The 24,849-nt window shown below is 40.0% G+C and overlaps 1 protein-coding gene across 19 annotated transcripts in view; it reads right to left on the bottom strand.

Moving 5' to 3' along the window:
• BBX (BBX high mobility group box domain containing) overlaps positions 1–24,849 on the bottom strand; it is a 258,518-nt gene that overhangs the window by 5,793 nt on the left and 227,876 nt on the right. For 14 of the 19 annotated variants that reach the window (XM_014853213.3, XM_070508699.1, XM_070508700.1 and 11 more), the window contains 5 exons: positions 24,218–24,356; positions 20,952–21,100; positions 9,813–9,902; positions 8,394–8,453; positions 1,572–1,769 (listed from right to left, as the gene is read on the bottom strand). In XM_014853213.3, coding sequence (XP_014708699.1) covers positions 1,572–1,769; positions 8,394–8,453; positions 9,813–9,902; positions 20,952–21,100; positions 24,218–24,356 — 636 coding nt within the window. The remainder of the gene's footprint in view (positions 1–1,571; positions 1,770–8,393; positions 8,454–9,812; positions 9,903–20,951; positions 21,101–24,217; positions 24,357–24,849) is intronic. The other 5 variants (XM_014853218.3, XM_070508708.1, XM_070508709.1 and 2 more) reach the window with 3 other exon arrangements.

The following is a 24,849-nucleotide window of genomic DNA, read 5'->3' as shown; positions in this document are numbered from 1 at the left end:
GATAAAGCCATAGCAGGCCCTTCTATGGTGACTGGGACATTTGGTACGCCCAATACCACCGCTTAGGATGGCCTACACCAATCCCAACGAGAGTGACCAATCCCAGTGAGATCTCAAGTTGCTATTTTTGCTCTGAAGACCTACTGGAAGGAAGAGAAGGGGTCCTCTGGTATTTACAAAGAGGTGGCTGAAATGCTCTAGGCAAATACACCTGCTGGGAGTGAGTACACTTTCTTTACTATGTAGCCATTATGGAGAAGGAGGAATCTTTATCATAGTTTTAGAATATTTTAACTACAGAAAACAATTGATAAAGCCTGTAAATGTCTACGAAAGTGCTTTGTGCTTTTCTACATGAAAGGGAAAATTTTCTAAAACCTTTCACTATTCCTAGAAGTGAAAATGAAGCTGTAACCATTTAAAAAATGAAAATCACAGAACAGAACCCCGAATGGAAAGGGAAGGAGGGAGGGGCCTGCTGGATGAAGTATCAGGAAAACTAGATTCTAGGCTTCATCCTACTTCGACTTAGTAGTTCAATGGATCCAAAACCAAAATTCCCCCTTGAGCTTCATCTCTTACACGACAGGGTAAAGTTGGGGTCTTCAATATGCTTTATGGTTCTAACAATCTACATATGCAAAACACAAGAAAAAGTGCCCAGAACTCACTAACTGTCCTCTAATTCTACCTCAGCAACCAATGAATCTCTATTAACTAGATTAACCAATCAGATATGTATAAATATTACTCTCAAAAGACACTCAAACATTTTTTCTATGTATAGAAGTCATTACGGACCTCTGACCTTTTCCTGGGGACTGGACTAGGGTGGGGGCAGGTATGCTTCCTTCAGGGCTGACAGAATGAGATGCTGGAGGTGCTAAAAGGCAGAAAGGCAACAGCAAAGACCACTAATGCTCAGATGCTGTAGCACCCCAAGATTTGAGGGGGGGATGCTCAGTGTCACTCTTTGACCCCCATGGAGGCCATCAGAAACAGCAAACAGACCACAGGCCACGACTGAAAATGGAAAAATTTACTGTATGTTAAGATCTGGTTAAAGATTAGCCCAGAGAACTCAAGAAATCCAGAAGCATTCTCAGGCTCCCTTCGTGGTCTGAATCAGCTTTACAGGAATTGCTGAATGCTTTCCAAGATTCCTTAGTGCACTGGTTTAAATACCTGATAATCTGGCTTGTAGTGGCTTTGAACCACAGAGAAACATGACTCATCCAGTATTTTAGGAATTTACTTGATCAAGACTGTTTTTGTGCATGCTGAGAAAGGGAAGGAGAAGCTGATAGACCCCAAAATTACCTTTTCTTTCTAGGAATTCCAGATAGGCCCTTGGAAAAAGAGCTATGATTTTAAAACATCGACTAAAACATGTACATTTGGAAGTCTATAGAAACTTAGTTCTAAGGGAGATCCAGAGAGAGAAAAGGTTACTCTGGCCAAACCCACAGAACAGACCCACTTTCCAGTGAAGACCCACAGTTGGCTTAGCCACTCGCGGGCCAACGTGGCCATGATGATCACTTGCTTGCTCTAAAGCTCCATCCTCTTACCCAAAGTACCTCCTGCTGGTGACACCCGGCCATCGGCTGTCCTGACAAGGTGTGTGATCTTGGTTTTCCTTGCCTTTCTCTTTTGGCTGCCCACCAAGGGTTCTTGCGTTGCTGTTGGCTCTGGAGTGTTGGGAATGGATGGGGCATTTTTAACCTTATGAGCAGGCTCTGTGGTGTTTTTGTCTTCTGAAAATATGGCTGAAACAGGACAAATCATATATAGTTACACACAAAAACACAAGGCACCATCATTGCTCTTGGAAGTAAGCATTTCTAAAGGTCTGACCCATCTGAATGGAGAACTTACATTTAGAGTTTTCAAAGTATTGATGAGAAAAGAAACAAAACATTGCCTAGTGAGATATGTAATGAAGTACCCCATGTCAGCGGGGCTCTGGAAAGGGCAGTTTTAGGTACCGTAATTCTAACCGTAATATGAGTAAATCACTGACCAGCACATGCTTGTGTCCTATGAGTCACTGTGTCGAGAGTAAGGAACACACTTGCCACCAAAGACTTTGCTTCCGGTGCCAACGGGTTGGGAAAGCTTGTCTTTTTTTATATACTCGTTTCCTTAGAAGCTCATCTCCCCTCTCCTCACTTAATTTAAAAGTGGACAAGAATATGCAGACATGAGTATAGTGAGCATTTAGGAGTATACACACGTAGTCAAGTTTCCTGAATGGGACTATTTTATTCCAGTGGCCTAAGGGCTTTTGGGCAGAGAGAAGAGGCATCTTTCCCTTTTTTAACTATTCTTTCTCTTAAGACAGCCATAGAACTCATTCTTGACAAAGATGAGGGGAGCGTGGTTCAGGAAACCAAGGTGTGACATGACAAACTCCATGCAAACCAAACCCAGAGGACAACTGAAGGTGCAGTTCAGAAGGCACATACGCAGGGAGGCATTGGAACTAAGACAGTATTTATACAAGGGGAAGAAACAAAAGCCAAAATAAGAGGAAAAGAACAGAGCAAGAATAACTCAGGGTGTTAAAAGTGCACTTGTTCCTATAAACACTTGCAGAGGTTTGATTTAAAATGCCTCATCTAGTTCTCTATTGGGTTTAGCTACATCCTTGAGAAAGGAGGGCTATGAATTTGTAAGACCTTTGCCCTCAAGAGGTTGATTCTAGGTTTCTCATTCCAAAACAAGTGGGAAATGATTTTAATTACATCAAAGAAAGCATGTAAAGCAGAAATCACACCACGATGTGTGTGTTGGCCTTACCTCAATATTGCATAATAAATGGCTGTATGGGAATGGGCTTAAGATAATAGTTATAAAAAAAAAAACCAACAAAATTATTTGGCAATGCTCCCAAACACCTTTTCAAGCCAGTAATCAAGAAGTAGGGAAAAGGCTCCTTTTTAAATCATAGACCTATACCCAGGTCCAACAGTTTTAGCATATTTATACTGACACTTAGCTTAACATGGGTCAGTGGGGGTATATATTTTAAGATTTTTTTTTTTAGTTTAAACTTCAATAAAAGCTACCAGCAAAACAGAAGATATTTGGTTAGAAACACTCCAAAGAAGTTTCAGGACCTCTGCATTAGCCTTGAAATCCAAACCTTCCTATAGGTACAAAGAAGCCAAACTCTTAGTTTACAGTGAGCATTGAATAACCTTTATTGGATATGCACAAGCTTCAAAATCTCTAGTTTCTTATTCAGATCCATCAGTTGCCCCTCCTGACAACTGGGGGGATCTTGTTCACCTCTCCTGTATGAGCACTACATTACAGGTGGACCTTCCAGAAAAAGCATTAACCGCTTCCCTCTCCTTCCTCTTCCCAGAAAAATCCAGAACTCGTGGAAATAGGGTGTAGCAGGCTTCCAAAGAGGAAGGGTGTATTATATCATAAGAACTGCTTACAGAAAGAAAGAACCAAGGAGGTCAAAGAAAAAGCGTGGACCAGAAAAGGGCTGGGGCAGATGACCTGGCTCTTCCGCAAAGATGAGGAGGCAATGGGAAGAGCACGGGCAGAGAGAGAGCTGGATTCTACTCTTGGCTTTGTGCTGTTCTAACTGTGGCACCGTGGGTCTCAGTCTCTTCATGTAAAGATGCAGGCTGGGCTACATTAGCTCTAAAGGAGCCTTCTGGCCCTGGAATTCTGTTCCTCTTGCCACGCAGCCTGGAATCAGGTCTTGGCCAGGGAAAAACAAGCCTCCAGCCAGCTCCAGCGTCTCAAGGCCGGGGACCAATACTCCACTGACCAGCACTACTTATGTTTTTGTTGGTGAGCTTTCAAATGGTTTCATTTCTATTTAATGGTTACTCCTTTTCCTGTGTGTTCCAGATGAACTGACAAAAACACAATATAAAAAAAGGGGATGGCTGCAAAGGGATTGCAAATGGGATGTATCATTCAGGCCTAAAAGCAGACTGGCGCTAGAGGAAGGTCAGGAATGAGCAGACAAGCCAGGGTGCCAAAGGCACACAGGCCAACAGATACCAGTGGTTGGTGTGCTGGGAGAGAGTGAAGGAGTAAATCAGGGTGCAGACCAAATAGAAGAGGCAAAAAACGAGAATACACTGGAAGTTCTCATAAATCACTGAAAAGCAGGCAATGCCGTCTATCTAGATGTCATCTCCTCTAAGCATACTGTCAGATCAACAAACAATCATGGTGCCTGCAGATCATCCACATTTGAAAAAGGTATCTATGTGATCTTGCTGGAGTTTGGAAGAGGAGGCAAGAGTGAGGCCTGCCTCATGCTTTGACCCATGAGTCAACCCCCAAGTGTCCTAGCGTCCTGTCTTGTCTTGAGGCCTAGACCAATGACAGCCTTCAGTCAGCGCTCAGGGAGAACCCTCTCTAAGACAGAAGAACGGGGGAAGGAGGTAAGGCTAAGTCAAAGAAGTAGCTGTCTGGTCCAGCAACATGAGCCAAGCAAACGGAGGAAACGGAAAAAGCTCAGAGAGGGAGAGAGCCCGAAGCGGAGGACCAAGACTGAAAGCCAGTTCCTTTTTTTCTCCCTGCCAAACTATTGGAAATATGAGAAAAGAAAGGCTTTGTCCTCTAAAAACAAATTAGTCATTTCTCTTCCAACTTGTAACTGAACACACAAACCTACCCAAGCACTGTGAAACACATCCCTAGGGCTAGCTTGCACACTCCATGATAATCATAACACTTTCGGAGTGCATCATCCGAGAGTGATAACGCACGCACACTCCTGGAGCAACGTCAGGAATGTGGCCATAAGAGCCTGTCTTGTTTCCCAAACTCTGTTCCCAAAGTGGGGAGTGAGTTTTTCGGGAACGTGGCACTGCACTGGTATTGCACCTCAGGAGACCACTAGAGTGCTCCAGAGTCGGGAATTCACATTCTAACCCAGGAAATCAAACGTGCGCTAAAATTATTATAGCCAAATCTGGAATCTCATTGCCTTTGGTTGGTCTCCCAGGAGCTGAAAACGCAGTCAGATGCTGAAAGGAACACAGGAAAAAAAATCAAATGAATGAGGCTTATCTAAGAGCCCGGGAGACCTTGCTGAAGTTATACAGCAACTCTTTTGAAATTGAGGAAAGAGATTAAGTTAGCTTGAGTGCTGTGGATCATGTTTGAAAATCCAACTATAAACCAGAGTTTTCTTCTCTGTAATTAGATTTATATATTGCAAAGAAACTAATCTTATGAAGGTTCCTGGTCTGAGGTTTCAGGTTTTGGGGTTTTTTTTTTTTTTTGTAAGATAACAATTTATAATTTCAACATCTGAGCCAAATGAGGGCTATCTACAGATATGTCTGAAAAATCCAAACTGTAGCAGCCACTGTGGTTTAGTGGAAAGAGGCCTGGTTTTTTCCCTTTCTGCTCACGTTGGCCAGGCTTCTCTTCTTTACTATGGATTCGGGGCTAATAAGCCCTCTGTAAATTCACTGGGGCTGTGGTCAAGGCTACTTTTTATAAAAAATGTATGTGAAAGTCTTCTGGAAACTATAAAGCAATGAAGTGTTGGTCATCATCATTATTATCACAATTAGAAAATGCTAGCTTAAGCATGAGCATGTGATACTGTAACTTGGTGGAAAGATAAACACAGTGGCAGAGGGAAGTGATCTCGGTTTACTTGAAAATTTTATCTTTCATTCTAGGCTATAGGCAATCTTTATGATCTGCAAAAGTTTCAAGAAATCATTTAGTGATTCTGAATTTTAAAAGCATGGGGAAAAACGCTTAAAAGAGATTATAAGCTTAGCATTTAAACCTCAGATGTGATTACTAAGCACATAAAGATTTCTGATATCCTGAAAAAAAAGAAATGAATTGCAAGGCAATTATACTCAGAGTGGTGTAAAGAAAGCCCAGTGAACTGGAAGTCATCCACTTTAACAGAAGTCAGGAACAGCCAGCAGTGGCGTAGCCTCAGTTTAATCAACATTTCTATTATAGACATCAGTACAAACAAATCCTGTCTAACCTTGGCCCAGGACGGCTCACACATGTTAAAATTATCCTGATTATGGTTTCATTTTCTGCCCTAATATATTTATACTCTCCAAGGTAAAGTTCTAATAAGCAGTGATATGGCCATAGGTGAGAGAGAGGATGAAGTAAAGAACCTGTAATTCACAAAGCACATAGTCATCACCGAACAAGAAAATGTAGGAGATGGTTATGAAAGTAAATAGCAAAAAAAGGGTCACTCTAAATTACCGGCAATTTCCAGTGCTCTGATTCCTTTTTCCTGGCCACGTAAATGAATTTGCATTCTACACTAAAGCAAATGCAATTTTCAGTGTATGTTCTCCAAAGTTTTATTTCATATACGTCAATAATAAATGTAAGTAAATATCACCAATAATAACTCCATTTCTAACTAAACCCTTGGGACTGTCCAGAAGACCCAAAATTGTTTTGTTCTCTGTCCTGTAAAGGGCAGAAAATCAGGATGAGAGGATAAGGGACTTCCAGCATCACAGCACCCGCTCAACACATCAGAGGAACACAGTCATCACGTGTTTGAGGGGAAATGAAATTCACGGTTCACGTACTACTACCTCTCATCATCCACCCAGCCCTGAAAACACGCCTCCCACACACACGGTACAAACGTGGAGAGTGAATCCTAGTGAGGGTGAACAACTTGTCCTACTGACAAGTGCTAGGTAGGGGCAGATCTGAGACTAGCACCCAGGTCCCCTAATTCCTACCTACTTCGCTCTTCCTACCGCACGGCACCTGCTGTGATAGCTCCTTTTACATAAGGTAGGGGTTTCATTGTTTCAAAAACAAAACACTTAGAAGAGTATCATTTCAAGAAAAGAGCAATGTGGTCTTAAATGCCTCTTTTACATTTCTCTAATAGTTCATCAGTGCCTTACATTGATCAAGTCTGTGCAGAAGATATTTTCAACATATACAAGAGCTACTATATATCAATTTTGGGATGCAAGGATTTAATGCTGAGAACAGCAGGACAATTCACGTTTTATTTTGCCAGGAGAGAGGAGAAATGGTACTCCATAGAGGTAGTGAATGTGAACTAACAGGTCAGAAAAGAGAAACGTTCTGCCGGCATTTTCTGTAAAACTACGAAGATGTGAAAGCAGACCTGTGGCTCCTGTAAACGATGCCCACCAAACCGAAATATTTCATGTTTGTAATGAATTCAAATTGGAATATTTTTGGTAAATATCTTTAAAACAGGAGTATTTTTTTTTTTAAAGATTTTTTTATTTTTTCCTTTTTCTCCCCAAAGCCCCCCAGTACATAGTTGTATATTCTTCGTTGTGGGTCCTTCTAGTTGTAGCATATGGGACGCTGCCTCAGCGTGGTTTGATGAGCAGTGCCATGTCCGCGCCCAGGATTCGAACCAACGAAACACTGGGCTGCCTGCAGCAGAGTGCGCGAACTTAACCACTCAGCCACGGGGCCAGCCCCAAAACAGGAGTATTTTTGAAAAGTGACTCAGGCCAAACATGCCTTTGAATTTTCTTCTCCTTTTCAGTAAAGAGCGTATTTGGGAGTCAAGAGACGTGCGCTGTTCATTAAGTTCCCCTTTCTGGCCATAGGTAAATCAAAAGGTTGGACTGGATGATCCCTAAGATTCTTTCTAGCTTGCAAATGAAGCGACTCCTAATTAAGCACTACAAAAATGTTCAGCTCTTTAAAAATACCTACAATAGAAAAAAGAGAACCTGTGGGAAGATGGTTCAGAGGCCATCCGAACCATCAGGAAGGAGGGATGGCCTCTGAACCATCACAAAATTAGCATTCACCTCAGGGTTCAATATTTAACAGGGATTAGATAAAGTCATAAATAAATATGACTTCGGGAATTTTGAAATAAAATCTGCATGTGGGACCTATAACATTATGCCAGTCAATACGGGCCTTTTCCTTGGCTTTTCGTAAGCCTCAGGGGCACTGCATCGGATCATGTTTAGAGGTCCTGGGAGGTGGGCAAGGGAAAAAGCTCAGCTCAGGAACCACCCCTGCTGGGCTGTCCGGGCCCAGCCAAGCAGGAGAGCCCCAGGTTGCCCTATTCTGACTCCCACAAGCATCTGCCTGCGACATGAACTGCACGGCTGAGTATTTTTAGTTATAAAAATCTCTAATTTCTGGTTAATGTGGTTCAAAGGTTATAAACTCCCCTTTGACAAATTAAACTCTACATGAAACACTGCCTTGACTCTTAGCAGGGTCAAAAATATCAGTTTTAATTTGAAAATTAAAAATAACCCAATTATGAACTCTCAGTTCTAACGTTGGTTGGGCCTATATAATTTATGCTTTTTTAAAACCTATAAAAATTATGCCATTTCCAGCCCAGACTTCCTGAAATGATACCATGAATATTGTTCTTTTACCTTCCGCAGGGTGAATGGCATCCAAGAAGAGATGCTTGTTTGACCATTTATCCCCACTTCCTGAAAACAACGAGAGAAAGGAGAAGTGAAACTCCACTCCTAGGAGAGACACACACACTATAAAAATAAGACAACATACAACTTAAATATGAAACATTATCACACAAATGAAGCAGAATTTTAATTCGACTACTTAATTCTCAAAACAGCATTTGCCAACTAAAATAATTAGGCTATACAGGAAATGGATTAAAAACAAATTTGCCTCTTATGAAATACACTGTTCGATAATTTTTATGACTTTAATCAAAATAACCTGGAGATCAGTTAAAAGGGAATGATAAAAGCTGACGTTTTACCTAAAGAGTGATGTTTCTCCACTGGAAGCAGTGAAAAAAATATTAATATACAAAACAAAACTACGAGGCTGAAGTGGAGGTGCAAATGAAACCCAAATTAAGTAATAGGTTACATACAGGAACACATAAGCACACATGCCTACACATGGAGACAGCTGCACCGAAAGCCTCATTCCAGAAACACGACAGTTTCACATGTCGCCATGCAAGGAGGATGCGCATGGGCATCAGATGAGCAGGCTCATGGCAGTCACGACACTAGCATGCAGGGAGACGCTACAGAAAGCCCGGCTTCCAGGACACGCGGCTGTCCCAAACCAGATGGGGAGACTTCTCTTTTATGTGAAAGAAGAACAGGAGTCCTGAACTATGAGAAGAAAGAAATCTTTACACCAGCCCCAAAGAGGTTCAAGGGCCCAGCAAGAGCGTAACAATGAGAGAGATGCTCAGAATAAAGGGAGGGTAGAGCAACGTGTCTCTAGTGCCCTCTGGAAATAACAGTTACATGACTGAAGGAGGTGGGCAGAAGATTCTGGCAAACAATGAAATATACAGATAGGAAAAAAAAAAAAGATAGGTTATGACTAAGGAGTGGAATCCTCCCGGACAAGAATGCTCCAGTGTCAGAGAAGTATAGAAACTGTGGGACTTTCGTATGACTATGAAACGGGTGAGGTTTCAGGACGTAGGAAAATGCGGTCCTGGTAGGAAGGCGGCCAAACATGAGAAAAACGAGAGTAGTCAAAGAAAATAAGGAGATAACAGCTCAAGAAGACTAAATTACAAAATGTACCAAATATAGATGAAAACGAAGCAATTTTAGGATTCATATGGAACTCTGAAAATAGAGACAAAATTGGAATTTGAGTAGGAATCCAAGTGAAGGAGAACTCTCCTTGCTGCGGAGTCTAGAAATAACGGAGGTGCCTGCGTCGGGAGCCGAAGACACGGAAGCAAGCAACGGGGAGGAAAAGGCAGAGGCGGTGCGGAAGCATCACTCAGATGAATTCACAATGGAGGCGGCCAAGAACCCTTAATGGAGGATGGAAGACACCAATACCTTTTTCCGGAACATTAGGCTTCTCCTTTTTGTGCTTATATTTGCTGACAATTTTGTGGAATAAGTTCTTTTTCTGAGACTGGAAAGGACCTACAGACAATATTAATATAAATATATTTTAAATTCACAATGTTTCATAAAACAATACTTGTGTTTCTAAACAATTACCCGCCTCCCACCTGTGGAGTAAGTAAGCAAAGTGAGTCACAAGAAATGTCATCTTGCATCATTACTCATTTAACTAGTGTTCAGCATTCTTCTTGAGGCTCCTTTCAAACCCAGTGAGATTTTTCCCTAGAAATGTATTGGGTAGAAGCCTCCATTAGGGCCGGGACGCCCTCAGCAGAAGCTGCGGATTTAGCGACTAGAGACAGGCCACCACTCACAGCAGCAGAGCCGCTGCAGTCTGTAACAAAGAAAAGATTTTACTTTAGATTCCTCAGGATCCCGGAGAAAAGGATGGCCTGGGCGTTTCATCTCTCCCAAGAAACTGGTTTTCACAAGGACAGAATTTTCGGGATAACAGTTGGCCCGATAACATCAGATAGCTTTCTAGCCTTTTCTGAGAATATTCTAGGAAGATATAGTGATTTAAAAATAGAAGAGTATCTGCTAAAAACCTTTTTCTGGGGAGAAGTCTTAAGATTATATTTCAGATAAATTTTCTCAGATAAAAAAACAAAATTGAGATTTTTCAGTCACCAATCAGAAATGCCGACAACAGCACAGACCTCCTAAAAGCAAGCTGCTTTCTACACTTTCCTGGTATTCCTATGTCAAATGACTTAATTTTACATAACTTCTATTTCCTCATCTGCAAACAGGAATAACAACCGTGCCTAACTCAAAGGGTTGATGTGAGGATGAAAAACATTAGCAGCTCTGTAAACCGCCCCTGTTGCATCTCCCCACCTATGTGCTTCTGCAACACGGGCTCTGCCTTCCTGACAGAGGCAAACTAGCTGGGCTCCTGTCTAAAGGAGACAACCCAATAGTTCTCATATTCACAGATATTTGCAACCAACACCAATTTTAGAACATTTGCATCACCTCAAAAATAGATCCCATATCCTCTAGCTATGACCCCTCCCTATATCTGTATTCCCCCCTTAACCCTAAGCAATCACTAACCTACTTTCTGTCTCTATGGATTTGCCTATTCTGGAAAGTTCCTGTAAATCAAATCATACAATATGGTCTTTTGTTTCTGCACGCTTTCACTTGGGATAACATTTGCAAGGCTCATCCACGTTCTAGCATGTATCAGTATGTCACTTCTTTTTAAGGTCAAATCATATTCTATTGCATGAACACACCACATTTTGTTTTTCTATTCATCTACTGATAGACATGAATTGTTTCTACATTTTGGTTACTATGAATAATCCTGTTATGAACATTCACATACAAGCTTAAGTGTGTTCACTTCTCTTGGACATATACCTAGGAGTGGAATTGTTAGATCATTTGGTAATTCTATGTTTAACCTTTTGAGGAATTGTCAGACTGCTTGACATCCTCACCAACACTTATTATTATCTACCTTTTTGATTACGGCCACCATAATGATGTGAATTGGTCTCTCTCTCATTGTGGTTTTGATGTGCATTTCCCTGATGACTAATGATGTCAAGCATCGTTTCACGGCCAGTTGTATACCTTCTTCAGAGAAAGTCTATTAAGATAATTTGACCATTTTTAAATTGACTTGTCTTTCTTCTTTTGAATTGTAAGAGTTCTTTACATAGTTTAGATAAAATCCCTTATCAAATATGTGATTTGCAAATATTTTCTGCCATTCTGTGGGATGTCTTTTCACTTTCTTATTAGTTTACTTTGAAGCATAAAAGTTTTAAATTTTGATAAAGTCTAACTTATCTATTTTGTGCTTTGTTGCTTGGGATTTTGCTGTCATATCAAAGGATCCCTTGCCAAATCTGAAGTCACTAAGATTGACCCATATGTTCTCTTTGAAAAGTTTTACAGTTTCAGCTCTGACATGTGGGTCTTTGACCCATTTTGAGTTAGTTTTTGTATACTGTGTGAAGTAAGTAAGAGTCCAACTTCATTCTTTTGCATGTGGATATCCAGTTGTCCTAGAACCTTTTTTTTTTTTTTTTTTTGCAGAGGATGATTAGCCCTGAGCTAACATCTCTGCCAATCTTCCTCTATTTTGTATGTGGGTTGCTGCCACAACATGGCCACTAATGAGTGGTGTAGGTCTGTGCCAGGGAACTGAACCCAGGTCAATGAAGTGGAATGTGCTGAATTTAATCCCTACAGGGCTGGACCCCCCCAGCACCATTTTTTGAAAAGACTATTTTAACCATTTAACAGGGCTGGAGTGGGGCTCAGGCCTTGGTTTTCTTTTTTTTTTTTTTTTAATGTATGCTTTCTTGGTGAGGAAGATTGGCCCTGAGTGAACATCTGTTGCCAATCTTCCTCTTTTTTTTTCTCCCCAAAGCTCCAGTATATAGTTTTGTATATCCTAATTGTAAGTCATTTTAGTTCTTCTATGTAGGATGCTGCTATAGCACGGCACGATGAATGGTGTGCAGGTCCAGCCCAGGATCCAGGATCTGAACCAGTGAACCTCAGGCCACCAAAGTGGAGTGCAAGAACTTTAACCACTTGGCCATGGGACTGGCCCCCTATATATGTCTGTCTTTATGCTGGTACCACACTGTCTTGACTACTGTTTTTTGTAGGCAGTTTTGAAATTGAGAAGATTGTTTTGGCTATTCTGAATCCCTTGCAATTCCAAATTACCTTTAGGATCACTTGTCAATATCTACAAAGAAGTAAGCTGGGATTCTAACAGGGATTGGGCTGATTCTGCAGATCAGTTTGAGGGAGTGTTTCCATTTTAACAATACTAAGTCTTCTGATCCATGAACATGGGATGTTTTTGCATTTATTTTGATTTTCTTTCAACCATGTTTTGCAGCTTTCAACACGTTTCACTTCTTTTCTTAAATTTATTCCTAAGTACTTGATTGTTTTTGATGAGACTGTAAATGAAACTGTCTTCCTAATTTGATTTTTGGACTGCTCATTGCAAGGGTACAGAAATACAATTGACTTTTGCATAATGATCTTGTATCCTGCAACCTTGCTGAACTCATTTGTTCACTGTAATAATTTTCTAGTGAATTCCTTAGGTTTTCTATATAAAAGATCATGTCATCTGCAAACAAAGATAGCTTTACTTTTTCCTTTCCACCATCTGGATGCTTTTTGTTTCTTTTTCTTGTTCCTTTTACTACAATGTTGAATAGAGATGATGAGAAGGGACACCCTTGTCTTGTTCCCTACCTTAGGGGGAAGCACCCAATCTTCCACCATCAAGCATGATGTTAGTTGTGGGTTTTTTGTAGATGTCCCTTATCATATGAGGAAGTTCCCTTCTGTTCTGAGTTGGTTTAGTGTTATCATGAAATGCTGATTTTCTTAAATGCCTTTTCTACCTCTATTGAGATGATCTTTTTTTTGGTGAGGAAGACTAGCCCTGAGCTAACATCTGTTGCCAATCTCCCTCTTTTTGCTTGAGGAAGACTGTCACTGAGCTAACATCTGTGCCAATCTTTCTCTATTTTATGTGGGATGCCACCACAGTGTGGCTTGACGAGCAGTGCTAGGTCTGTGCCCAGGATCTGAACCTGTGAACCCTGTGCCTCCACAGTGGAGCATGTGAACTTAACCACTACGTCACTGGGCTGGCCCCTGATCATATTTTTTTGTTGTTGTTCTACTGATATGGCATATTACATTAATTGATTTTTGGATGTTAAACCAACCTTACATTCCTGGGGTAAAATCCCACTTGGTCATGGTGTATAATCTTTTTATATGTTGCTGGATTTGGTTTGCTAGTATTTTGGTAAGGATTTTTGTGCCCATATTTGTAAGAGACATTGGTCTGTTGTTTTTCTTTCTTGTGATGTCTTTGTCTAGCTTTCACATTAGCGTATTACTGGTCTCACAGAATGAGATGGGAAATATTCCCTCCTCTTCTAATTTTTGGACAAATTTGTGAAAAACTGGTATGAATTCTTCTTTAAATGTTTGGTAGAATTCAGCAGTGAAGCCATCTGGGCCTGGGCTTTTTTTTTCCCTGGGTACTATTTTGATTACAAAATTCAATCTTTTCATTAGTTATAGGTCTATTCAGATTGTCTATTTCTTCTTAAGTCAGTTTCAGTAGTTTATGTCTTTCTAGGAATTGTCCATTTCATGTAGGTTATCTAACTTATTGACATATAATTTCTCATAGTATTCCTTTATAATCTTTTCCATTTCTGTAAGGTCAGTAGTAATGTCCCCTGTTTCATTTCTGATTGTAATAATTTGAGTCTTCTCCCTTTTTTTCTTGGTCAGTCTAGCTAAACATTTCTCAAGGGGCTGGCCCCATGGCCAAGCAGTTAAGTTCGTGTGCTCCGCTTCGGCTGCCCAGGGTTTTGCCAGTTTGGATCCTGGGCGTGGACCTAGCACCACTTGTCAGGCCATGCTGAGGCCGCATCCCACATAGCACAACTAGAAGGACCCACAACTAGAATCTCCAACTATGTACTGGGGGGTTTTGGGGAGAAGAAGCCCCAAACAGAAGTTAGCTAACAACAGATGTCAGCTCAGGGCCAATCTTTAAAAGAAAAAAAACAAGGCATTTCTCAAATGTGGTGTTCTTTTCAAAGAACCAGCTTTTGGCTTCATTGATTTTCTCTATTTTTCTATTCTTTATTTAATTAATTTCATTTAATTTTCTCTCTAATCTTTATTACTTCCTTTTGGTTTAGTTTGTTCTTCTTCCTACAGCATCTCAAGGTCGAAGGTTAAGTTATTGATTGAGATCTTTCTTCTTTCTATATATATTTACAGCTGTAAACTTCCCTCTAAGCATTGCTTTAGTTGTATCCCATAAACTTTGGTATGTTGTGTTTTCCTTTTTATTCATCTCAAACTATTTTCTGATTTCTCTATTGATTTCTTTTTTGACTTATGGGTTACTAAGAGTGTGTTGTTTAATTTCCACATATTTGTGAGTTTCCCCAATTTTCTCCAGCTGGTGATTTTTAATTTCATTCCACTGTGGTCAGAAAACATAATATTAATTATCTCAGTCCTTTTAAATGTATTGGTTTGTTCTATGGCTTAGTGTATGGTACATTCTGGAGTCAGTTCCATGTGCATTTGAGAAGAATGTTTATTCTGCTATCGTTGGGTGGAGTGTTCTATATGGGTCTGTTAGGTTTAGTTGGTGTACGCTGTTCAAGTTTCCCCTTCCTTGCTGATCCTTTGCCTAGTTGTTCTATCAAACCTATTGTTTTTTTCCATGGCATGTCTCACCTTCTAACACATTATATACTTTGCTTATTGTTTAGGCTTGTTTATTGCCTGGTACCTCCACTATAACATAATCTCCAAGGCAGCAGGATTCTTTGTTTTCATTTGTGGATATATTCCACATGCCTGGAATGGTGCTTAGCACATGACTAGTTCTCAATAATATTTGTTGCATGAACAAATAAATTAAGCTCTTAAACCACTGCTTGGCATCAAATAAGAGCTCAAGAAATGACAGTTGTTACTGTTAACATAAAGCTGTGCCAGTGTTTTTTGATAACTATACCAAGCCATCCTTCTAAATAACCAATAGCAAATACTTCTGAATTGGCTGGTGGTGGTTTGAAATAGAAATAGGACATGCCTCTTGTTGACTTTTTTCTGGAAAAACTGAGCAACAAGGGAAAGAAAATAAACATAACAAATACAAAGAAAATATATTGTGTGTATACACTGCAGTGACATTATAGGTACTTTCTATAATCCATCTGTAATCACTGCCTCATACATATTTTATACAACCCAGGAAACTGCAGGCTGGTGCACCTGAATGATAGATACACAGGCAATCACAGACAACAGAAGTAGAAGAAAGCAGGAAAACAATGCTGAGACTTCTCAGGACCATAATGATCCTAGAGATTTACCCATAGGAAAATAATTTAATAAGTTATTGGATCATAGGGAAAATGATTTCTGTATTTATCACTGTGTATGAGGACAATGGGATGAGAAAGTGGTTCCCAGAAGCAAACTGATTTGATGTATGAAATGCATTAGAAAGAAGAAAAGGATACATATTTTCAGACTCAACCATACGCAGAGAAATCCAAAAAGTACAATTTAAGGAAAAAGCTAAAGATAGAGCCTGTAATTTTAACATGAAAAAAGAATATCCAGAGTGGTTTAGTGCATAGAGGAGCTTCTGTAAACTTCTATTTTTAAACTTCCTTGCTCCTGGCCATCCCCAAACTATAGTTATGAAACAAATCTAAGTGAATGACAACTTCAGATAAAAAAGAAAGTGACAAACTTGAAGGAGTAATAGATAAGCTGTAACTGTAGTCACTGAAAAGCGGCAATTTCAGCGTCAAGAAGCGAACAATTTGATTTCGCCCACCAGATATGTTTGATATTTTGCCTAAAGAAAATATGAAGTCAAAATCTGTCATAAATACCAAATATAAAGAAATTTACTGCTATTTTTTTCCTTAGTTAATTATTATATTAACAGAAACATCCATGGAGGGAAAAGAAGGTAGAAAGTGAAAAGCAGAGAAAAGAGTTTTAGAAGGAACCATTCAGAATACAAAGCATCGGCAACTTTTACTAAACTACCATCTCAAGTTTCCAGCCCATCTCTTTCCCTCGTCTTCCTACCAAATTTCTTGAAAGAGTATTTGCATCAGCTTCTGCTTCCTTAGGACAAAACCACTTGTCGCTGGCATGTAACTAGCTTAGGACTCCACTTCAGTTTGGGGGCAGGATGGACTGTATTTTGAAGGTAGCAATCTCCTTTGCACCCCAACTTCACAGCTGGGTAGTAAATAGCAGACACAAACCACAATCTGAGAAGATAAGAGAGGTGCCATAGAGACATTAACAATAACCTTTCCAAAACATTAATATTGTCCATGGCTTGCTGAAAAACGGATATTTTGGGGGTGAGAAGCTGCAGTGACCCAGGAGCTATTTCAGTATTAGCCACTATGATAATTTTTTAAAGTCAGCGGGTAAGATGAATTAAGTGAACCTGGCTCTTTAGAACTGTTGTAGGAAACAAATATTAGGCATAACCTGAACATGGTGGCTTAGCTCATATTCTACAGTTTCATGTTTTTAAGCGATAAAAAGAGCAGAGGTTTTATTCTAAAACTAGGCTGTCATTTTTGTAATGGACACATAAGTAACGAATAACCAATGAAACAATACATTCCTTTGCAATAATTTCTAGCTCCCAGCTGCTGGGCACGTGGATCTGCTGACTTGAATAAGTTTGAGTAAACCAGCCACAGTCAAGTTGGGATTCACTGAGGGGAAGACGCCACCTCACTGGGCTGGACATGTGTGCTTTGGTGAGGAACTCAGGATTATACTGGGTATCCGTCTATATTCACAAATGTGCTGTCACCATGTCCCTGAAAACGTTTGGTGGCAATGAAGACTCACACAGTTACAAGGCAAAATACAGGATTCTGCCCAATCTGGAAGCTTTCCCTTCCTGTTAGGAGAGCTGGCCTGGCTCTCGCCAGATCTGAGTTCTCGAACACTGGAGGAATCCTCCGCGAGGGCTCAGTCCAGAGGACTCCATCCTCAACCTTCAATGCTGGAAACTTGTTTCTTTTATTACCACTGATGATTTTTTACAATCTCAAATCCGCAACCACTTGAAATTCCAATCTTAAAATTGAAGTGTGCATTGGAAAAAAAAAAAAATGGGAAAAGTCAACAGCATATTTGATAAAGGCGCTATGGAACCACGTGCAAAGATAGAAGAATTAAAAGAGATGTGAAGTCAAGGGTCAAGCTGGGGCATAATTTAGACACTCGAAGTTGAACTCAAGTTTTTCTCCATGACCCTACTTTGTTTGAAAATTACTATTTTGCGGAGCACTCTGACTTCTGATACTTTTGTAAAAAGTGCTTCATACATTAACAGTATACTTAAAATGATGTGTCAAAACAAATCTCCTAAGAAGTTACAATTAAATTTAGACTTATAATTTAAAGCTTTCATTTGAATAGAGGCAAGGAACTGTGAGAGATACACCGGAAAACACCGTAGGAACGGGCTTTCTTCAGCTGAACTGCATTGTGAGTTAGATGGATTATAATTTACTGCACAATTTGTTCTTAGAAGCAAAGGGAAATTCTATTCCTCAATCATCTACCTCCTAACCCTACTCCCAGGTAGCCTGAGCCCAGCTGGAGGGAGGTGGCGGTTAGTTATTTTCATCCCTTTTTACTGTAGAGTTTCTGACAAGACTCATTACATAGGCCTAAGGGACAGGGCAGAGATAGTGGAGGGGACAATGAGAAAGGGGAACAGACTACTTGAAATACAGATATAAAAAAGGAGACCACTGGGAAAGTAGAAGTGCCCAGCAGGTACGATGATTCTGAGATATATCACTGCATAAATGCATACATAATCATTTTCTCTAGAAATTACATTTCAGAAAAATTCTATACATTTTACATAGCCTGGAGTAGCTAAAGAAGTACCTAGTATAACACAGGAAAAAAAGTATAATGAATGTTGAATGATAACAAGTATGGGGGAAAAGAGAATATAGACAAAATGCAAATTGTTGGGGGAAAATGAGGTTTCCTATGGATACACGCTCTTTTACTAATGAACTAATGATCTCATCCACAGTGCTTGCTTTGGATGATTCATTATGCAAAGGGTCTGGAGTCTAAGAAAACAATCTCCTCTATCCTCTAAAGATCAGGCAATTACAGCACAGCTGGTATGATAATTTCATTAATAACTTGTAGGATAGTATATTGGTGCTGCTAATGCCAAATTACAATGTCACAAATACTATTTCTTTAGTTTGCTAAACAGAGAATATATTATTTAATTTCTGCTTTATTTCAGTTGCATCTTGCTCCACGAGTCAGAACGCAGAACAAAATCCAAAGGCTTGAAAGACTTCCCACCTATGTAATTCCTGATACGCTGAATAAGATCCAGGGACCCTGTGGCTTGAGAGGCGTAACAGCAGAGTTAAGATGATACTGTATGAAGTATAGTCCAAAACTCCAAAAAGCTATTTCACATCAAAAGAAATACTGTTAATCTCAGCGGGCAGAGGAAAAATAGATAACAGACAACTAAGACCCAAGAGAAGGTCTCATGAAAATAGATCCTAACTTCAGGGTTTTATAGCTTTACAAAAACAAACCTGTTGTTACGTTCCCTGATAGATAATTCAGCCCACTTTAGAGGTCTAAAATGAATGTCTCGAACTCCAGGGAGCAGAGGAAGAGAATATGTCCTGGATGTCAATCAATTAAGTTCCATTTTATTGGCTTGTCAGGTATTATCAGCAACTTTAAATCCAAAAATTATAGAAGATCAAGATACCTGGCATCTTTGGGTTCACGGACTACTTTGCCTATTCTTAAGCATCTCGAGGGCACATGGACTGTCATTTCATATGGTGATCCATTATGGTGCTCAGTTACCTCCCTGTCAAGAAGCCTACTTTATTTCTTTCCTATCTATCTTGAAAGATCTTGATACAATCCTGTTTTGTTTTCCCTGATGAGCAAAACTGGTGAGGTGACATTTCTTTTTTAGTTCTTTATTCACTAGACTTGTTTTTATTAACCACAGAGGAAAACTGAGCTAATTCTAAAATCACTTTCACGTTCCTCTCTGCCTTTAATCACGAAATGGGGATTTTCTTTAGCCTTTCAGACCCATCTTGAGATACAATCTCAAAGCAACCCTCCTCAGTTGTGTTGATTCTAATGCACAAAGGGGTTTTTAGGTCTCGAGGGAGAAAGATTTAGATTTCTTCAGAGAAGAAACCATAATTTTCCCCAGACATACACCTTAACTATTACCTCAAAATCCACGAAATTGTATCTCCTCATTAATATTTATCTCTTATCATTATCCATGATTGCTAGAACTCAGCAAGATTTATGTAAGATATATATTTTATCTATCTATCCATCCATCCATCCATCTAAACTACACAAAAGAAGGGAATTAATCTGACACGACATAAAGCAGGTAACAGGCAGCCACTTTTGCAGGGTAATTACAAGAACTCTTCCATCAAATCCTACTCAAAATTTGATCCTGAAAGGAATAAAAAGTTCAGCCACACCAATTCTTCATCTCTCCATTCACTGTCCTTAATTAAAGGAGAGCTAACCAAATGAAGTCTCCTGCATCTGTGGAAAAAACTAGAGGCACATTTCCCCCACCAATCTTTAGAGCGACAGTAAAATCAGAAGACAAGTGTCTCAATGGGGGCAATACTGTCATTTTGGTAGGACAATCCTTCCTTCACTGTGCTCGGATGTCCTGAGCAGGTCAGGATGCTTAGAATCTCAGCCTATGCCCCATAAATGTCACAGTGCTCCCAGGTGTTGAGACCACTGAAAACGGCCCCCACACTCTTTAAAAGCCCCCTTTTCCAGCTGGTGCTGCCCCTGATAAATCTGAGACCCTTTCAAGTCCTGCTGATAATTTTAAAAGCTTCCCTGATACACAAGGGAGAACCTGATATTCTTGAAAATGAACAGGCTAAACACATTTTTTTTCAAATTTAACGAAAGCAATAAAAAAAGTAGATTGCTAGAGCAATATGGGGAGTTTTAGTTTCATTTGGTTCATACTGCCAGGAAAGAATGGAGTCTGCTTATTAGGTGAACAGAACGATTTCAGAGACCCAGAGTCCAACCTGTTGCAGACACAGGGAACAGAAGATTTAGCCTCAGCCAGCAGGTTCTGCTCAAGAAGAGCTCAACGTGTGAGTTAGAATTCTGGAGAGTGGAAGATCGAAGAGCACGTGCAACACTTTTCAAAAAATCTGCATCCTTAAGGGCAAATGTACAGGTTGAGATGCCAAAGGACAGGGGCTGAGGAGAATCAGGAGGGAAAGGAGGGAGAGAAGCGAGGCAGGAAGCAACATCATCTTGGAAAGTGACCTGAAATTCCACTCACTCGAGAATCAGTTCTAAACCCACTCATACACCTATAGGGAGACGCAGAAGCTCAGGAGAGGGTTCAGGTGAGACTCTGACCACACGGCAGGAGGTATGGCCGCATCTAACCTTTGCTGGTTTTCGTCGGCTCTGAGGACATGTTTCCAGTCTTCTTCTTTTTTCTTGGGACAGGGACACACTTCCGGTCAAACGTAACAGGACTATATTGAGGGAGGCTGCTGAATTTTTTTTCAAATTCTTCATCCAGCTTTGCTGACCTAAGAAAAGAAGCGGGAGGTGGAATCAATCCGCACACGACGTAAATCTTTAAACAGAAAATGATGCAAGATTTATTTTACGATATTCCATTTGAAAACAGGGTCCCCGAGAATTAGGGCATTGTTAATAAATTCTATGCACGGACAAAAAACATCTTTCCAGGAATGCTTGAGAAGATTTACCAGCACAGTTTTCTTAGTAAACTCACAAGACGGGTTAGGCTATTACCTTAGAAAAGCAGGAACCTTATTTAAAATATCAGAATATTTTTGAAGTGGAGAAATTGCCATTCTCTCCATTGGCATGGGAATTTTTCATTAAGTTCAATACAAAACAAGTTCCACCCAGACACGTTTCTCATTCTAAAGATTCATATATATATTGGCAAGCTTACCGGTAATACAGCATACAGGTAATTTTGTAAGATTAGTTTTAAAAAAATATTTATTGACTAGTACACGATTAAAACACATATGCAAAGAAAATGTGTAAAAATATTTCAAATAGTAGAAAAAAATTCTAGACAGTTGACCAGGATGAGGATAAAACACTCAATGAGAAAAGGAGAGCCAGTTTTCACGAACACGGTGGCAGAGAGGCCACACTGCTTTAACACAACCCACAAACAATTTCAGAAAAGTCAGCGGCAAAGGTGGGAAATCCTGGGGCTGTGTTGACTGTCTCTAAGGCCCCCCCATGGCAATGGCAGCATGCCTGCTGGATCCTACGCTGGCTGCTGGCTTTCACTTAGTAAGACTTATTAACTAAGATGCAGCCCAAACAGATGGGAGAAGCTGCAGGAGAAGGATGCTGCTTGGTAGATGGAAAATGGAAGGTGTACTGGGAAGAGAGCAGCTCTGAGCACCAACTTACAAGAAGCTACTAGCTAACGTGTTAGGCTGCTACCTAAGGGGTAGACTTGAGATGTGTCCACCTAAAACTGTTCTCAGTTTTGGAGGAATGTACAAAACTTGGGGAGCAGAGATAAGACCGCCAGGTAACCATGACAATGGTCCAAGTAAAAAAGCCATGAGTAAGTTCTATCAGAGCAGTGAGGGTGCGGGGTGGGGGTGATGCTCCTCTCTTAATAAAATCGTCTTACTCAGTTAAAAAATGTTTACACTAATGAAAAAGCAGATACTATCTAATACTAACAGGTTGCTACCAGAAAGCTACCTATAAGTTGTGAATTTTTCAGATACTCTGAATAACCAAAAGAAAACTCCAAAATGCAAGATGTAACTCTTAAGGTTCCTTGGGAGTTTTTTTTTCTTTTTCCAACTAGAATAATCACCTACGTTTTTCTTGGGGAAATCTATAAAATTAGAACTGTCAACACTAAGCGAATTTTTCTTGGCTACAGTTAACTAAACAGGTAGCACGTTTTCTGTGATAAAAAGGTTTAAAATGCTCATTTAGAAATCTCAGAGAAGACTGTAGGAACCGGCATTCCTCACTGCTAATGCACGATGTTGGCATGTTCTGAACAAAGCGAAGTCTGACTCTGAATGGCCAACGTCTAAAGGGGTGACAGGAGGAGAGAGAGGCTAGAGGTTTACTGTTGACTTAAGCCTGCAGAAAACCACACTCCTAGGTATACATGTGGCTTCCTTAGAAATGGTCAAAAACAAACAAAACAAAACAACCCACACACCAATCTCTTCTCAGGGACACATTTTCAAAAGATTGTTTCACTTTTCTTCTTCCTCAAAGAAGATTGGTGAAAAGGTTTCTCTCATGGCTGTCAGAAGTTTCCAGTGGCAGCATCAGAGAACTTTCTGTGGGGATCCTGAAGGCCCGCTTACTGCCCTAGGACTTCACACCGTCTGCAAGGAGACTTCCTCCTCTCTCGGCATGCAGACCCACAGAGCACTGGGAGTCCAGGCATCGGTCCTGACACTCGGTGGCCACTTTTTAAGGAAATTCTGCATTTGAAAGTATCATTCGACAATGACACATGTGAGGATTTTCATGTCATTGTTTAAGCATTATGCAAGCAAAACTAATTTGAACTACTTTGGACTTTTAAAAATATTAGGAAGGAAATATATATAAATATATCATCTCAATATAAATAATCTTGAGGAATCATCATTATGAAAAGTAACTCCCCCCCCAGACTTTGTGATGACCTAGAGCTTGAGAATTAACCAGACTTGAGAGCACTGTAACCTCCAAGGAAAAAATATATTATTCCACAAACAGAAATACAAATATTTATGAATAAACCAAATACAATCCTCCCAATGCATAAAATTGGCATACCTTTAAACACACTTATGAAAAAATATGGAAAATATAATTCTTATTTCTATTCAATGCATTCTCTTCAAACTGGGCTAATAAAAAATCTCAAAGGATTTTCAAAATAGTACAACTGAAGATGTAGATGCTTTCCCCAGCAATATAAAGTATTGGCTCTCCTAACCTAACTAACAAACTGTTTTATATTAAGAGTCTTGGGCATAACATAAAAAAGGAAATAATTCTCGATGATTTTATCTTGATGTATGCTATTGCTTGATATTGCCATTTCAATACATAATTAACTACTGAATATTCTCTATACTAGGAGAACACTCAACGTAATATTTTTATCTTAGAGTAACAGAACACCATTTAAACAAAGTAAGGTTAGCGGTAGAAACATTTTATTTACCTTGCATTTTCAGCTGTCATTATTTTATAAACATATGTACATACCTTTAGAAATATTAAAGGACGTATACACAGTATGTAAAATGGGCACAATGTAAACAGACTTATAACATCCACTGTAAACTCCAGATGGGAAAATGCATCCTTGGTAATACTAAAGGATTTACAATATCACACCGCTAATCCATGGTGGACCTCCATTCGAACTCAGGTCTGAGTCTAAAATCTGCATGTTTTGTACTGTACTTAAAACGTGAATGACGTGGCACTCACACGACCTGCAAACAGCAGGAATCCTGTGATACACTTGATTTGTATTTCCTCATGTGTTTGCTAAGACTGCAGTAAGTGCCACGTGAGTGCTCAAAGGATAGCAGGTAGCGATTTGTGTTCACCTTGAACATCCTACCACACTTGGGGTCTGTGCAGTGTGGCTGACTGTGCTCCCAGGCACTTACCCAAGGAGAGAGTCTTCCCTCGGCTTTGTCTTCTTGAACTTCTTGCTCCCACTGGTCCCACTCTGGTTAAATGTCCAGCTTTCTTCATTCCAACACCCTTCATGATCGGAGGAGTTTCCTTTTCCTGAGCTTCGTTTCCCTAAGGAAATTCAAGAAAAAAGGAAGTGCTGGGTATAGTGGGATGGGAGGGAAATCATCTTAGCTGCTTCACAAGTGACCTTTTAAGTATCATTTGCACAATGCTCTCTATATTTCTGAGTTCTCAGAGTCATTCATGATGGACTACCCTTAATAACAGAACTTGCGAAAAAGTGACCCACAGCCCCTAGATGGGTTGTCTCGTCATAACTCAACAGGTACCTGCATGACTCCACAGACAGACTAACCACTAGTAGCTTTTCTATTAGAGAATCAGCCTAAGGTGTGGGAGCCCTTTGCTGGTGGGCACTATTAATTCTAATTTCCCCAAGACTGAGTGGAATGACATCCCTGGAGAACTATATACTCCCAAGGATGTTCATTCAGGGCTTGTTAGACCTATTATTCATACATCTCTTGCTAGAATTCAGCTTGGAAAGAAGTAGTCCCTCGCCAGATGCTATATTTTAAAATAGATGAATTTATATGAAACA

Source organism: Equus asinus, chromosome 5, assembly GCF_041296235.1.
Source record: "Equus asinus isolate D_3611 breed Donkey chromosome 5, EquAss-T2T_v2, whole genome shotgun sequence".
Lineage (NCBI taxonomy): Eukaryota > Metazoa > Chordata > Mammalia > Perissodactyla > Equidae > Equus > Equus asinus.
Note: the sequence above shows the minus strand (reverse complement) of the source record. Positions and strands in the feature narration are given on the sequence as shown.